Source organism: Suncus etruscus, chromosome 10 (assembly GCF_024139225.1).
Source record: "Suncus etruscus isolate mSunEtr1 chromosome 10, mSunEtr1.pri.cur, whole genome shotgun sequence".
In the NCBI taxonomy this organism is placed as follows: domain Eukaryota; kingdom Metazoa; phylum Chordata; class Mammalia; order Eulipotyphla; family Soricidae; genus Suncus; species Suncus etruscus.
Genome location: NC_064857.1, coordinates 107510084 through 107527394, shown reverse-complemented (window position 1 = coordinate 107527394; position 17311 = coordinate 107510084). Strand labels below are relative to the sequence as shown.

The following is a 17311-nucleotide window of genomic DNA, read 5'->3' as shown; positions in this document are numbered from 1 at the left end:
CCTTCTGGAGGAAACTTTGGCAAAAGAGACACCTAGCCATACATTTTTCTTATAGTGTGAGGTGCCTCCCAAATGTCACTTCCTACTTCCCTTTCATGTGAGTGGTGTCAGAGTACCACCGCTGGGCAAGGAGTTGTAAGAGAAAGTGAACCAATGCATGCTGGGAAATTTTCTTAGCATCCTGGCAATATTCAAGGCAGTGACTTTCCTATACTAAAATAGCTCAAATGAACTTTCCAATTTATGAAACCATGAAAATAAAACCTTTATTGAGCTAAACCACTAAAAACTTATTTGCTATTTTCCTCTAAATAAAACCAACCTGTCCTACCAGAGACATTTGTGCTTGCCTACATATTGTATTAGCCAAATCTTTAAATGTTACTTTACTTCACACTAAGGCCAACTTAGAAAAATCATTGAGCCATTTGCAAAAATTCTACTACCCCTGCTATATTTGTTTTCTAATTCCATCAATATTCCATCTAATTCCATTAATATTCCTTTTCTAGTCCCATCACTTTTCCAACACATATTTCTTTTTCATAAATTTTCCAGGATTCTTTTTGATACTTTTCTTTTATTGAGAATATCACTACTGTAATTATTTCACTAATACATCATGTAATACATCTTTCTCCTACTACATTTTTGCTTGTTTGTTTACTCAGCTACGCTCAGCTGTGCTCAGAAATAATTCCTGGTGCTGCTCTGGAATGATAAGTTGTGATGGGGACCAAATCAGAGTCAGTCTTGTACAAGGCAAGCACTTTTAATCTGTACCATCTCTCTGGCCACTGCTACCTTTTAATATATATGATAATTTTCATCAATGAAAATAATCATAGGGGCCGGCGAGGTGGTGCTAGAGGTAAGGTGTCTGCCTTGCAAGCGCTAGCCATGGAAAGACCGTGGTTTGATCCCCCGGCGTCCCATAAGGTCCCCACAAGCCAGGGGCGATTTCTGAGCGCTTAGCCATGAGTAACCCCTGAGCATCAAACGGGTGTGGCCCCCAAAAAATAACAAAAAATAAATAAAAAAGAAAAGAATCATAATAAGCAATATTTTTGTTGGAGTAGCAGGACCTCTCAAGTGGTGGTAGGTGGCCTGAGGTTCAATGTTATGACCTAAAGATGAAGTGGTACCAAAGATTACATTTAACAGTCTTCAGAGTTTTTCTTCAGACCATGCTTGGGCAGCCTCCCGGTTTACACACAGCAGTGCTCAGAAAACCATATGGTCCACAGATCAAATCCAAAAATCTACTACTTTCAAGGTGTGCATCTTAATTCTTATACTACCTCTTAATCCTCTCCATGTTATTATTTAATTAAATAAATGCGGGGCTGGAGAGATAGCATAGTAGTAGGTCATTTGCCTTGCACTTGTTCGATTCCAGCAGTCCATATGGTCCTCCAGGTCTGCCAGGTGCGATTTCTGCATGCAGAGCCAGAGTAACCCCTGAGCACCACCGGGTGTGACCCAAAACCAAAAAAAAAAAAAAAAATACCATAAATGCTACTGTATAGAATGAAAATTGATAATGAAATTACATTAATGATACAATATGAGAGACTTTACATAGTAAGCAGTTTGCTATTAAAGTTAATATTTTTCAATTCAACAAATATTAAATAACAAATTTGGTTAAGAATAATCTCCACACTGCCAGAGGAGATGGATTAAATCAACCATGTGTCCATAGCCGATGCTGTGTTTAAGCGAGGCACAGTATCCATGAAAATGCCCTGTGATACTTTTTCTTCTAAATGCCCATTTGAAAGGAAAGGCCAAGGCTAGTCTTTGAAAGGCAAGACAGGCCACCTTGCATAGTCTGTCAAGTAATAAGATAATAAAGAACTGTGTTTTTTCTCTTGACAAGAGCTGGGTGCTGAAAGAAGATAAAGTAATACACATGGCATCCCGTCATTGAAAATAGTGCAAATCACAGTTTCAGAAATAAAATTGAGAGACTACATGTCTATCTAATAATATGTTCACATAGAAACAACAAGTTCAATAAATTTAGCTATAATTTTTGACCTTTTAACCTCTGTCCTTCTGTAAATAAGTAATACACCAAAGATGTAATAACTTCTTCACATTTTGGAGAGAAAAATAATGGCATTGTATATTACCTGAATACTTATTTTTAAGCTGTTTTCAATTTCACCCAAATATATTTTCTGTCATCCAACTCATTTAGTATTAAGAATGGAGGGTGGCATATTCAACAATGTTCTGTCAATCTCACACCTCTCAACAAAACAAAACCTGAATTTTCCATGTATTAGAAAAATGAGTGGAGCACAGAGAACTGACATCCAAGGTAAACTGCATTGTTTCCTTCATATTCTTCACCAGCTCTGCCAACCCTAGTAAAGAGAAGAAAGTTAATTGTTATTGGAGAATTAGGATCCTCTAATGAATATATTTAGTCTATTCTGTTGAACAAGTGGATTTCAAATGATGACTATTTCCATATGCTCTATGTGATTAACTGCAGGTATGGAAAAATCAAGCAAGCAAAATCAAGGCATATGTAGAATTAATTCTCTGAAATTTAGTCAAAACACACTCAGAGTTCTAGGACTGCTTGCTTTATATGCTTTGAGTACCTGAAGATGACTTGAAAATTTCAAGTCACATATGGTCCTTCACCTGGAGTGACCCCTGAGCTCAGAGTCAGGGTAAGCCCTGAGTATTGCCAGTATGGCCCAAAGTAACAGCAACAACAACAAAATGAAAGTATTATCATATGTATACCTAAAATGTTATGTATCAATTTATGTAGTCATCTGTTCATTGGTACTCTAGGTGTTTCCAGATCTTAGCTAGTGTGAATAGTGAAGTGATGACCATAGGAGCATAAACATCTTTTCAAAATACTACTTGGGGGCTTTAAGTTGAATGATGAGATATAGAATTAGAGAATTATATGGAAGTTCAATTTTTAGTTTTTTTGAGGTAACCATATTGTTTTCCAAAAATTTAACCATTTGAAAGTTCATCATCAATGGATGAGGGTTTCATTTTTCCCATATTTATGCCAATACTGGTTGTTTTTGTTTATTTTTTGGTATGGGGGGGGGCAAACCCAGCAGAGATAAAGACTTACTCCTGACTGTGATCAAAGAAGTGCCTGGTGAGGTGTCAGGAACTGAACCCAGATCAACTGCATGCAAGGCAAGGCCCTATACCAGTACTATCTGTCTGACCCTTTTAGCTTTTTTGGGGGGGGGGCAGTTTGGGCCACACCCTGTGACGCTCAGGGGTTACTCCTGGCTTTAGCGTGGACGGCAAGGCAGAAGCCTTACCACTTGTGCCACTGCTCGGGCCCCCCTTTTAACTATTTTTATGTGTGCCAACTTTACTGGTACTAGTGACATCTCCTTGCTGTTTTGATTTACATTTTCCTGATGATAAGGAATACAGAGCACTTTTTTCATGTAACTATTGGCCATTCACATGTCTCCTTTGAGTAAGTTTCTGATCATCTCTTCTTGCTATTTTTATGGAATTAGTTTTTTTCTTTTAACTGTTGTGAGTTTTTTTTATGGGTCATTGTCAGATGAGTGCTGGGCACATATTTTCTATATGTGGGGTTGGCTTTTTATTCTAGTCATACTTTCTTTTATACTGCAGAAGATTCATAGTTTGATGAGTCCAATTTGTTTGTCATTGCTTCTGATGGCTTGGCTAATAGCATTGAATCACTGAACATGGTTCTAGAGTCAATATCATAAAATTTTCTTTATACACATATACTCAAAAGATTTATAAATTCAGGTCTCATATTGAATTCTTTAATCTTTATTGAATTTACTTTGTTTATGGTGTGAGATAGGGGTCTCAGTTCTGTATGTTTTTTCACATGTGACTGGCCTGTTTTTCTGACACATTTGTCATTCCTTGACCTACTTCATACTATTTTCCCTTTTATCTAATTTTGGCTGTCCATATACCTAGGGCCTGTCACTGGGCTCTCAATTTTAATTATTGGTGTAAGAATGTGTCTTTAATTATGTTTCACACTGTCTTTATTTATTTAACTTTATGGTATAACTTAAAGTTAGAGGAGGAGAAGACTCCCATTGTTTTCCCATTGTTGATTATTTTTTAAATGTTGAGAGAAGAAATGTATATCATTTTTAGTAAATGGCTGCCTTTTCAAATTTCTTACTTTTTCTAAACATTGGATATACTCCATTTTTTCCCTTGGAGCTTCGTTTTATTATCATTTGTAACAGCTGCATTATTTTTAGAGTGTGTGTCTTTACCAAAGAGCTTTTATTATTCCTTAAATTTCTATATTCTTCCTTAATTCCCAGCCTATATTCTCAAATTACTCCAACGTATCAAATATTTTATCATCCCAATAGAATCTTTCTTTTTTTTTCTGGAGATAATTCACATGAAGTTTTTGTCTTTGGGTGATTTTGGACTGACTGCCCTTAAGAATTTTCTGACAACATATAATGCTCTCCTAGATGATAAACACAATATCTGGATCCTGAATCATATTTTCCTTAAAGTAATATGTTTCAGAGACAGTGTTTGTTAAGTTATTCTGTGAGTGGTTCCTTTGAAGTCAATAAATACTGCATGCCTGTTTTATGCTAAAGAAGGTGCTAGAGAACATTGAAAGATGACTGTTTTTGTTTTCTCTTTTTTCCAGTATCTTTTTTTTTTCTTTTTTGCTAGTGGGAGATCTTTCTTCTTAGAAGAGAGATATCTTCCAATTAGTGGAGAAGCATAAACAAAATAATCCAATAGAGAAGCTAAAAAAAAAAAAAAACAAAAAAAAACAAACAAAAACAAAAACAAAAAAAAAAAAACCTCCTTTCTGAATGGGTTGCTAAGAGTCCTGCGAATTGCAAATTTTTTCACCCCTCCCTCTGGAATTTATCCAAAAATCTTCCAAGGAGATTTTGATTCACAATTTGGCATGCACTGTAGTAGAAAGTTTTTACATCTAGGAGCACTTTTTCAAAGTCTGTGCAAAGCTGCTGTATGTCTAAGTATAAAAATATTTTCCTGTTTAAAAATGTGTAGACTCAAAAATCATCAAATGAGGGGCTTTAATAGTTACTGATTATGGCCTTGCAAGTTTGAGTGCTGATTAGCAGACATACTCACAGTAGTCAGAACAAACATTATATTCCCTAGTGTGCAAGTCTTTCCTTCAGTTCCTCATTGGTTGAGTATCATAGAGTGAGTTATCATTCCATAAGACACCTAAGTTGTACCAGATAAACTAAATGTATGCATCTCAGTGGACTGGTTGGGTTTTTAAAAGTGCGTTTGGGGTGTCTACCAATGCACCTCTCCCCCTTGTTCTCTTGTGACAATAAAACTTGCCTAACTGAGGCCAGAGAGGTAGCACAGTGGTAGGGTGTTTGTCTTGCATGTAGCCAACATTGGACAGATGGTGGTTTGAATCTGGGCACCCCGTATGGTCCCCCGAGCCAGTTGGGAGCAATTTCAGAGCACAGAGCCAGGAGTAACCTCTGCTGAGTGTGAGAAAAAAAGAAAAGAAAAGAAAACTTGCCTAACTTACAGGTTTTCTAGCTTATGGGCAGCTTCTACTTAATCACTTGTTCGTTCAGACTTCTTTAGGTGCTAAGTCATTATGTAGACACGCTGTTCATTTAGGGCTAAATGCTTTGTCTTTAAAATGTCTCACCATTGATTGACTTTACATTTAATAAAGGCAGATCAAGGCTCTTTACTGCTGAGCTTGCCTAGACACTCCAAGGACTATAACCTCTCCAGAACCCACACTCGGTAAGATGTCCCCACCCAACGCACGTGGGGCCAATTCCTGCCATGTGATTGGGTACCCAGAGACGTATAAAGCACGGCGGCCATGCTCTCTGCCTCTTTTCTGCTGAGCTTGCCTAGAAACTCCAAGGACTATAACCTCTCCAGGACCCACACCCAAAACATGGCCGCCGCCGTGCTTATCTTATAACCCCTGAATTCCATTTCTGCACATTTTAAGAAGCAATCTACAGCCTTGCCAATGGAGTAATTTTGCAGTACACCCCCATATTTACAGAAATCAAGATGGCTCCTCTAATAATCTAAAAAGTAGGAAACAAATAGGTATCCTCTCAAATAAGAAGTTTAGAGTAGAATTATGGAAAATGTTCAGGGAACTCAAAAAAAAAAAGCATCGATAGACTTGACTGGAGCAAAATTAAGTATCAAGAAGATTTGGCAACTGAAACTAGAAATTTTCACACTGAACTAACAGATCAGAAAAACTGAGCTTATGCAAGTGTTGCTGGGCACGGGGTTTGGGGAGACCCCATGCCGGAGCCTTTCTCTCTAGCCTGGGGAGTGCTGGGAGGTTTGGCAGGCCCTATAGCCTACCCCCTCTTTTTCCCCTGGACTCCAGGCCCTACCTGGGTGCTGGCTCAGGTGGCCAGAAGTGGGTTCAGGTGGACTTTTAGTGGTCCTCAGGCTTCCCCCTCCCTCCGAACTCCAGGGGAGAGGTGCATGGGGAGGAGAGCGGGCAGACATCTGGCCTCCAGTTTCCTCTTTGATTCTGGAGACCAGCTCTTGCCAGGTATGGGTTTTGGGGAGGCCCCATACCGGAGCCCTTCTCCCTGGCCTGGGGAGTGCTGGGAGGCTTGGCAGGCCCCCAGCCATCCTTGTCTTTTTCCCCTGACTCCAGGCCTTCCCTGGGTGCCAGCTCAGATGGCCAGAAGTGGGTTCAGGTGGACTCTTAGTGGTCCTCAGGCTTCCCCCCTACCTCTCTCTACACTAATGGAAATGCGCTTTGGGAGGAGGGCGGGCCGTTTTAGTAGTGGTTTATGTTGAGACAGTCACTGGAATTTTTTTCTCCTTGTTTTCCTATTGATAGTATTGTATGCATATATTTTATATATCTATAACATCCATCTTGTATTTTGACCTTGATACCACCCTACAAATCTCATTTCTAATATTTTACTGCATCAGTCCCAACCCTTATTTCCCCCCATCTTCCCATGTAGGTGCAGCTCATGATATGAAGCTCACCACATAGAGTGGTGGTTAGAGAAATAACTACACTGAAAACTATCATAACAATGTGAATGAATGAGGGAAGAAGAAAGCCTGTCCGAGTACAGTTGTGGGTGGGGTGGGGAGTAGATAGATCTGGGAAATTGGTGGTGGGAATCCTACACTGGTGAAGCAGGGTGTTCTTTACATGACTGTAATCATACAACTACAATTATATTTGTTATCACGGTGTTTAAGCAAAGATAATTTATAAAAAAAAAAAGGCAGATCAAGGACCTTGTTTCAGTTTCAGTGGTCCTCAAACTATGGCCCGTGGGCCACATATTGTATTTGTATCCGTTTTGTTTCTTCATTGCAAAATAAGATATATACAGTGTGCATAAGAATTCATTCATAAGTTTTGTTTTTACTATAGTCAGACCCTCCAATGGTCTGAGGGACAGTGAACTGGACCCCTGTTTAAAAAGTTTGAGGACCCCTGGTAGATGGTACTGCTTCATGGTAAATGTGCTAATGTATGAGCTTACCAATCTATTTCTCTGTTGGGTTGTTCTAGATCCCTTTTATCCCCCTTCTTCTAAAGAAGTAAATAGATAACAAAAGAAAGATGTAACTCATCTCACATCTGTTTAAGAAAAGATGAAGTTGTTCTAGATCTCTTTTATCCTCCTTCTTCTTCCAAAGAAAGATGTAACTCATTATCTCACATTCTGTTTAGGAAAAGATGAAGTTTTCCCTTTGTTTCAGGTTGAATGGAATTAGAAGGTATCGTGTTATGTGAAGCAAGTCAGAAAGTAAAAGATAAATAACAGAAGCTTTTACTCAGTTGCAGAGTATAGTAGCATATAAAGAAACAAAGAGAGGGACTAAATAATTCTGAGTGGAAATAACTCCTGAGATATAATCAGTGGTACTGGTAATTGAGGGGAGACAGAAAGGAGAAGAAAGAAATGATAGAATGATTGGATTTATGTTGTAACTCTGCACAATGAAACAGTGAGTTGGATAATATTGTAAGCAATAATGCCTCAATTTAAAAATTGTTTTAAATAGATTTGTTAAGTACAAATTTATTTGGACAACTCATACCACCTTTGTTGAAGATACTCTACTCTTCACAATCCTTAAAAATATTGCCAAATTCCTTCACAGGGCTACTTCACTTGAATATAAATAGAGGAATATATAGAGGAATTTCCCTCTCTCCATCAAGGTAACTTGTGCCCTACTCCCAAACCATTTTATGCCGCTCATCTCCCTGTCACCCCATGGTTCTGCCTCTTATGACAATCCTTGGCTCACACTCAAATTCACATCTACATTTTCACATCTGTCAAGTTTTTTTTTTTTATGCTCTGCTGCGCTATAAAGGACATCCCTGTAGTTGGAGGTTCTCTTTGTCCCAACTCTTAAAAATAGGCAGTTGCCATTCGTTTGTTGAAGGGCATCTTGGTTGTTTCCAGAGTCTTGCTATGGTAAATAGTGCTGCAATAAATATAGGTGTAAGGAAGGGATTTTTGTATTGTATTTTTGTGTTCTTAGGGTATATTCCTAGGAGTGGTATAGCTGGATCGTATGGGAGCTCGATTTCCAGTTTTTGGAGGAATCTCCATATTGCTTTCCATAAAGGTTGAACTAGACGGCATTCCCACCAGCAGTGGATAAGAGTTCCTTTCTCTCCACATCCCCGCCAGCACTGTTTGTTCTCATTCTTTGTGATGTGTGCCATTCTCTGTGTTGTGAGGTAGTATCTCATTGTTGTTTTGATTTGCATCTCTCTGATGATTAGTGATGTGGAGCTGGTACATATACACAATGGAATATTATGCAGCTGTCAGGAGGGATGAAGTCATGAAATTTTCCTATACATGGATGTACACGGAATCTATTATGCTGAGTGAAATAAGTCAGAGAGAGAGAGAAAAACGCAGAATGGTCTCACTCATCTATGGGTTTTAAGAAAAATGAAAGACATTCTTGCAATAATAAATTTCAGACACAAAAGAGAAAAGAGCTGGAAGTTCCAGCTCACCTCAGGAAGCTCACCACAAAGAGTGATGAGTTTAGTTAGAGAAATAACTACATTTTGAACTGTTCTAATATTGAGAATGTATGAGGGAAATGTAGAGCCTGTTTAGGGTACAGGCGGGGGTTGGGTGGGGAGGAGGGAGATTTGGGACTTGGGTGATGGGAATGTTGCACTGGTGATGGGTGGTGTTCCTTTTATGACTGAAACCCAAACACAATCATGTATGTAATCAAGGTGTTTAAATAAAAAAAAAAAGAAAGAAATCAAAAAAAAAAAGTGAATTTACAAATGTATGACAACAGTAGCACACTGTCATGATTACTCTAGCTATAGTATTATTTAAAGCTGGGGAAAGAAAAAGTCTCACATTGTCTTTATTCTTAGGATTTTTTTGTAGTTCCTGGTTTTATATTACTCCATATAATTTTAATATTTGATTTGTTTTTAAAGATTTCATAGGCATTTTTGTAGGGTCTTTGTTGAATCTGTACAGTGCTTTGGGAAAGATGGTCATTTTTGACAATATCTTTCCTATCCCTGACAGAAAGTGTTTTCATTTCTTGTTCTTTTATTTATTTTTAGTAGTAACTTGGAATATTATGAGTTTGAGTTTTATACCTTTTGATGATTTTGATACTTGATATTTTGAGACACATATATTAATGGAGGTCTTTCTTTTCTAACTATCTTTTCCAGTGTTTAAAGAAATGTCATAGGATTCTGTGTGTTAATTTGTAACATGTCATTTTATTATAAATGTTTATTGTTTGTAGAAGGATTTTTATAGAATCTTTAGTGTCTTCTAAGTATATGTCATCTGCAAATAGTGATAATTTGACATTCTTTTTTAAATCTGGAGCACCTTAATATTTCTTTCTTGCCTAACTTCTCTGGAAAGAACTTTCGATAGTATATTAAATAACTTTGGTGAAAAAAAAAAAAATAGGCAGTTGCACAAGCTTAGGAAAGTTGCTTCATCTTTCTGAGCCTAAGCTCTATAAGTGTAAAATGCTACCAAAATCATTCTTAAACCTAAAATATTAACCTAAAATATTAAATCTTTCAGGTGAAATGTACTTCCTAAAATTTGAAGCATTCTTATTTTTGTATTTGTTTTCATTGGAGTTGAGGTGACATGGTTGTAGTTCTGTTAATGTTTATGCTTTTTAGTGTATTATTATATTTCATCCTTCTCTAAAGTGCCTAAGGCCCTCCAGTACTTTATTGGTCTTACTTATAGTACACCTTTTCCTAACCTTCATCTTTCACCTCCATCACTGGCAACCTCAATTCTTTTTTTTTTTTTTTTTGGTTTTTGGGTCACACCCAGCAGCGCTCAGGGGTTACTCCTGGCTCTATGCTCAGAAATTGCCCCTGGCAGGCACAGGGGACCATATGGGATGCCAGGATTTGAACCACCATCCATCAGCATGAAAGGCAAATGCCTTACCTCCATGCTATCTCTCTGGCCCTTGGCAACCTCAATTCTTAACAAAAATAGTTTGTTATCATTGGAAAACATCCACTGCCCCTTGCTCAGCTTTCTTATATAAATGATATATGATATATGTGTGTGTGTATATATATATATAAAATCTTCCTATACATAAAAGATCTCAACTGGAATTTGTCTCTCTTTGACTTATTTCACCTTTTGTCTTTACAACCTAAAATACAATCTGTATTCCCTGTCTGCTCACTGTGTCCAGTTTTCAGATTTTTTTCAGATTTTCTAGAAGTTATACACAGGTGCCTTGCATACACTTGAGGAGATGAAAGTTCTCTTGGATAGTAATTCTATTACTATGCATTGCCATATTTGTGCCTAATCACCATTCAGTATAAAGGTTTCCTCCCTGTATTGACTGGCATCCCATGCCTTGCCCATATCTCTCCTTCTATTTCTCAAGCACAGACTTTGCTGGTGGTCTTCCTGAATCCTTAGCACTACAAAGCTGTCAGAACAGAAAAGGGTGGTTTTTATTAGCTTTTGGAGTCCTTCAATAGGTGGCTTAGTCCTCAGAGTGTGAATATTGAAGAAAAAAATGTCATTGTAATCATCCAACATGTAGCCTTTGATATGTGGCTTTTTTCACATAACACATGCTTCTAAAGTTATCCTCTCTGTTCTTATCTGCTACTCTGTCTCTCACTATGAACACTATGCCTAGGTATGTAAACATCAGCAGTGAATGATGTATTCCTCTCCAACAGACTGAAGCCCAATGCTGGCCATGCACACATAAGCCTGCACCCTAAAATAATGCAAGAAAATTGTTCATGTAGAGATCCTGACTAGAGTGATTTTAAAAGTATGATTATACATTGTGTTAACAAAGGTGAAGATGTTGCTAAAAATCACACTTACTTGAGCATTTGAGTACATTTTGCTTTTTAGTAAATCCTAAGGTGTTTCAAATACTTTATAAGCATAACACACATAGTATTTCTCTAGAACCTTTCATCATATACTTTTTTTTTTTCATATGTGAGTGTTTTTTATAATCCCTTTACTTTCAATTTCCCTATCTTGGAAGGAATTTTACATGAATTCTACCCAATAGAATGAAGGTACTTTTGGAGGTGTGGTCCTATACAGTAGTTTCCTGCGATAGCCTGAAGCTGAGATTAAAAATAAGACATTTTTTAATTTACAGTCAACCTATAGAAACTAAAGAAATAGGTTCTTTATTTTTAATTTTTGGGGGGTTTTTTTTGAGGGGGCACACCCAGCTGTGCTCAGGGGTTACTCCTGACTGCTCAGAAATCACTCCTGGCAGCACGGGGACTATATGGGATGCTGGGATTCGAACCACCTTTGGTCCTGGGTCGGCTGCTTGTAAGGCAAACATCCTACCACTATGCTATCTCTCCAGCTCCTGAAAAATTGGTTCTTGATGACTCTTTTGCTATATTAAATTATTTGTGGGAGGGGTTAAACCAAGGTTTTTACCACAGTGTTCTCTTTTCTGTAGAAAATTTAAACTTTGATAGAATCTTATACTGTGCTACTTTTTCAGCCTTTAAAATCAAGTGCCTACTTAAATTTTTATGATTCTAATTTTTTTTCATATATGCTCTTATTATAGTTTGCAGTTAAATTTTTTTTTTTTTTTTTTGGTTTTCGGGTCACACCCGGCATTGCTCTGGCTCTATGCTCAGAAATCGCTCCTGGCAGGCCCGGGGGACCATATGGGATACCGGGATTCGAACCGATGACCTTCTGCATGAAAGGCAAACGCCTTACCTCCATGCTATCTCTCTGGTCCCTGCAGTTAAATTTTTAACTTTAACATTTAACATTGGCCTATATAGTGTACCAGAAAAGGAACCATCCTAGTAGAATATAAGAAATGAAAGTAAAACCTCTAATCTTTCATACATGGGTAAAAGTTTACACCACCCCAAACACCCTTTTTGTTGTTGTTATTATTTATATTTTGGGACCACAACCAACTGTGTTCAATTCCCGGATATATGTTCAGGGGTCACTCCTGGCTGTGCTCAGGGAACAATTTGTGATGCTGGGGATAAAATCCAGGTTAGCCACATGCAAAGAAAATGCCTTATTTGTTGTACTATCTGTCTGGTCCCCATGAATTACCATTTCACCTGCAAATATTCTCTGTAGTTTGAATTTGTCCCTGAACTTTCCTGTGTTCATAGCTCAATATATTGAGCCATTTAGAAGCCATATAGTTACTATTTCTTTTCAGTTTTATTTTTATAGTACCATATATGTGTCCTTGGTAATATTTAGGCCAGCGTCACGTTCTTATAAAATCCCTCATACTTTGTTTTGCATCTAGTAATCAAAAAGCATATAGTATTGTCCACTATTTTTTGCTTGTAGATGCCAAATTAGCTGATATGACTCAGAGATTTTGCTTAGGTTTATGACTTCCCAGGAAAGTTACAAGTTATGGGAAAGACATAACCAAGCAATGTGAACTCACTGACATAAAGAAACAAGACACATTTGGGACCATGTCTCATTAGTAGGTTAGGGTCTGCTGCATCTAACTCTCTGCCAATATCTGTTTGGCAATATTTTATAGTATGTACCTTTTCTAAATGCTGATTTAGATAAATACTTTTATAGCCAAAATAAAACAGTATGGTATTAAGTCAAAAATAAGCACTGACATATGTGCCCAACCTTAAAGAAATCAGTGTGGGCTTGATACAATCAGGCAGAAGCATTCAAGTTCTCAGTCTGTGGCTCCACCATAAGGAAAGATCAAGCCCCACTCCCAGGACTCCCCAGATGGCAAGTTGCTGGGAAATTATAATTGAGCTAGATTCCTATCTCATCAGTAAAATGTGAGTTTGTCTGACAGAAGAGGAGGGTGAGGAGATAGGGGAAAATGCAAAAACAGTCAGTTCTCTTCAAGTTTCAATAAATAGCATGAGAACTATGGTTTTTAATGACTTGGTTTTTAAAGTCATTTTACTTTCATATCAAAGTTGGGCATAAAGCTCAAGGAGTCCTCGTTGACCTGGTATTTTCCACTCTTTTCTTACAAAGAAGCTCTAGAGTCCCTAGATCCCTTTGGATTTATAAACAGGGCAGAACACACATGAGCTTGAGTTTGGCCAGACTATGACTTATACAGGATGTTAAGTACAAGTTATCTATCTTCCTATCATTTCCATGAGATAGACTTTCCACCTAGCTCATCTCATTCAACGCTTCCTAGGACCTTGTTTCAGGGCAGTGCCTTCCCCATACGAGTCTACAAAAGTGTTACCTAAGCTATGCTATCCTCTGCTGTTTGGAATATCATTTCTCCTATCTTTTGAGAGAAGAGTCTTATCTTCCCAGATATTCTCTGTTATGGTTTCAAATCCTCTATGATTGCTGCTTGGTATATCTCTAGCCCACATGAGAAAAACACTATTCCTGATTCTATTCATTCTTTGGAACTGTTTTGGACTGTTGACAATTTAATCAGTTTATTGACATATATCATTTGCCATTTTAAGACACTGTACAAATGCTCCCAAATTTGATGACTTCCATACATTAATCTTATTTCCATAATAATATTTTAGAAGCAAAGACTATGTCTCCTTTCTAAATTCAGCTTATTAAATAGTACTGGAGCTTTAGTTGTTTTTCTGTTTTGTTTGTTTGTTTGGTTTTGGTTTTGGTTTTTGAGTCACACCTGGCAGCACTAAGGGTCACTCCTGGCTCTAGCTCAGAAATCACTCCTGGCAGGCTCGGGGGACCATATGGTATGCCGGGATTCGAACCACCAACCTTCTGCATGCAAGGCAAAGGCTTTACCTCCATGCTATCTCTCCGGCCTTGCTTTAGTTGTCTTTTAATATGCTTTACAAATTACTTTTGACTTTACAAAACTAGTCATTGGTTAATTTTCTTTTGGAGAAAGGCAGCTTCATATGTCATTTTACAGAACATCTATGTTATCCAGAAGGGGGCATTTAAAAAAAAAGAAACTGGAAACTAGTTTAATATTGCAAATAGAAGCTATTACCTTTGGAAAACTTGACTACCTCAGATTAAAAAAAAAGACAGGCAAACATCAAAGCCAAAGCTTATGGGTTCAACATTAATCCTTATATTTATTTGTAGACTTGTTTGAAAGCTTTTCAACTGAGGTTCAGGCAAAGAAGGAAGTGAATTCGTAACAGTAATTTTCTCTAAATCATTCTTTGGCCAAACTAACTGTCATCCTGTTGCAGAAATTGTTAGTGCTGGAAGGGCATATGAGAACAAATTTAGTGTGCTTAGTGTTAAGACAGCTTGTTCCACAAATTCTTACTTTTCAAATAACAAGAAAATCTTGAAAGATGGTTCCCGTCTCTCAGTCCTGACCTGTCCTTGAGGTCTGGATATATCTAGGGAGCTCTGTATAGGTGACAGTCCTATTATAATCCTTTTGCTCAGGGAAACTTTGTCTCTTTGACCAAATTTTAGGTTTAGTTGTTTTTTTGTTTGTTTTTTTGTCAAACAGAGAAGTACATATTATCTTTAAATCAGAAAAACAAACAAGTAAAACCCTAGAAACTTGAACTTCTATGGCAAATCATCATTCCATTTTCCCTGGCTGAGCTTTAAAAGTCCGAACCAATTCTGACTATCCCACACCATGCCCCTATTGATCCCTCCATGCAACCGGAGCCCCCATACCCTAGCCCCGGCCAGCACTGCAACCTCCCACATAGCACTGGCCCTGCAAACCTGCAAACTGGTTGGCCCCATAGTCAGACTGGTCAGGCCCCTCTTTGCCCAGAAAGAAGCTCTCAGGCCCCATAGTCAGACTGGTCAGGCCCCTCTTTGCCCAGAAAGAAGCTCTCAGGCCCCATAGTCAGACTGGTCAGGCCCCTCTTTGCCCAGAAAGAAGCTCTCAGGCCCCATAGTCAGACTGGTCAGGCCCCTCTTTGCCCAGAAAGAAGCTCTCAGGCCCCATAGTCAGACTGGTCAGGCCCCTCTTTGCCCAGAAAGAAGCTCTCAGGCCGTGAAGCCCTAGTGTGTTCCCTAGTGTGTTCATGGACAGAGAGCCAGGGAGAAAGTCCACCGTGGGGTGTTCCTGCGCACTTCATTGACCTGCACTGCTTTGAATCTGTCAAATAGGCGCCTATCTGGCCCTGACTTGCGTCCTGCCCCTGTCCCCAAGAGAGGGTCCTTTTCCCTAGGGCACCAGGGCAAGAACGCCAGTTTTCCTAAATGAAGTCCTTCTGGGCACACAGGACCAAAGCTGAGCATCCCTTTGAATCCACGTTGTTCCCTTTCTTTGCTTGTAGCTACCTCATCCTTGAACTCTCAACTCCACCAACTCCAGCAACTCCAGCAGTCGCCCGCTGCGCCCTCCTCCTGCCAGCACCCACCTCCAGCTCCACCAGCGGCCTCCCAGCCCCAGCCCGCCCCGGCCCAGCAGCAGCCGCCACCACCTGCCTCCCAGCCGTCCACAGCCTCTCCAGCTCAGCCCCACCAGCCTCCATCGCACCCGCAGCCCCAGAACCAGAGCCAAGCATCTCCGAGCCAGCAGAATGCCAGCCCCCCGCAGAAACCCAACCAGTCTCCGCGGCCCGGCCTTGCCTCGTCGCCCCTGACGCCACCCAACCCTCTCCAGGTAAGCTTCCTGGCCGGGCGCACCTAGGTCCAGTGTGCTGGGCCCCTTCCCCCAAGGCATGGGACCAGCCAGGCTTAGAACCACTTCTGCAGCAACTAATTCACACTGATCTCTTAAATGCCAGGCAGAGCGAGCGAAGAGCAGGCGACTGGGGATGCATGGAAACGAAACAAATAGAAGCCCATTGCCGTTGTCCTCCAAAGGATGAATGTTCTCTCTTTCCTCCTGTGAGCGGCCAGCACTCTAAGTGCACTTGGAGCCTGTAATAATTCCGTTTTATGATATTTTTTGAAGGCAGCAAAGATAGCATCCAATTAAAATTATTACTAGCACCGCTTTGTAGCCCCTTGGAGAACTGCATCTCCTGTCCATGAGGCACGGTGGTTATTTCTCTATATTATGAATACAACAGTGATACCTTAAGTACTTTGTGCTCTTTTGTTTCTATTTCTCTAAAGACTCTCTGGGGTTAGGAGGATAAAGAAATTTCGTCCCAGTCTTAAGTCCCAGATACCATCCAGTTACTCCATGGACTAATAAGTACTCTAAACTCATTGTAAGAATCTCAACAAATATGCATCTTTATAAAATAAGAAAGTCCTGCCTAGTTCCCTTATTACTGTGAGGTTGAGGGTATCAAAAATCCATGTTTCAGGCTAAGAGTAAAGTTCATTTTTTGATCTACTATCATTGGGGCGGAATGGATAGTATTCAGGAATATTTGACTGCAGAGTTTAGAACATTCTTAATTAAATGGCTTTAAAATGAAAGTTAATCGGGGCCGGGCAGTGGCGCTAGAGGTAAGGTGCCTGCCTTGCCTGCGCTAGCCTAGGACGGACCGCGGTTCGATCCCCCGGTGTCCCATATGGTCCCCCAAGCCAGGAGCGACTTCTGAGCGCATAGCCAGGAGTAACCCCTGAGCGTCACCGGGTGTGCCCCCCCCCCAAAAAATGAAAGTTAACCAAAATATAATGACTGTGATATCAACATGTCAGAATCAGAAATCACTGGATCTTTTTTTTTTACTTTCATGTTAAGGTTTTTCCCAAGTGACATGTCAGATAACTTAGTATACTAATTTAGAGTAGCATCACAGTCCGAGAGAATAAGCATGGAATTGAAATATTTCAAATGCCAATTCTTCCCTCTCTTTGATTTAGCTGGGTGA

At 39.3% G+C, this 17311-nt stretch overlaps 1 protein-coding gene across 1 annotated transcript in view; it reads left to right on the top strand.

Moving 5' to 3' along the window:
* POU6F2 (POU class 6 homeobox 2) overlaps positions 1–17311 on the top strand; it is a 593519-nt gene that overhangs the window by 408283 nt on the left and 167925 nt on the right. The window contains exon 5 of the mRNA XM_049781867.1: positions 15815–16143. Coding sequence (XP_049637824.1) covers positions 15815–16143 — 329 coding nt within the window. The remainder of the gene's footprint in view (positions 1–15814; positions 16144–17311) is intronic.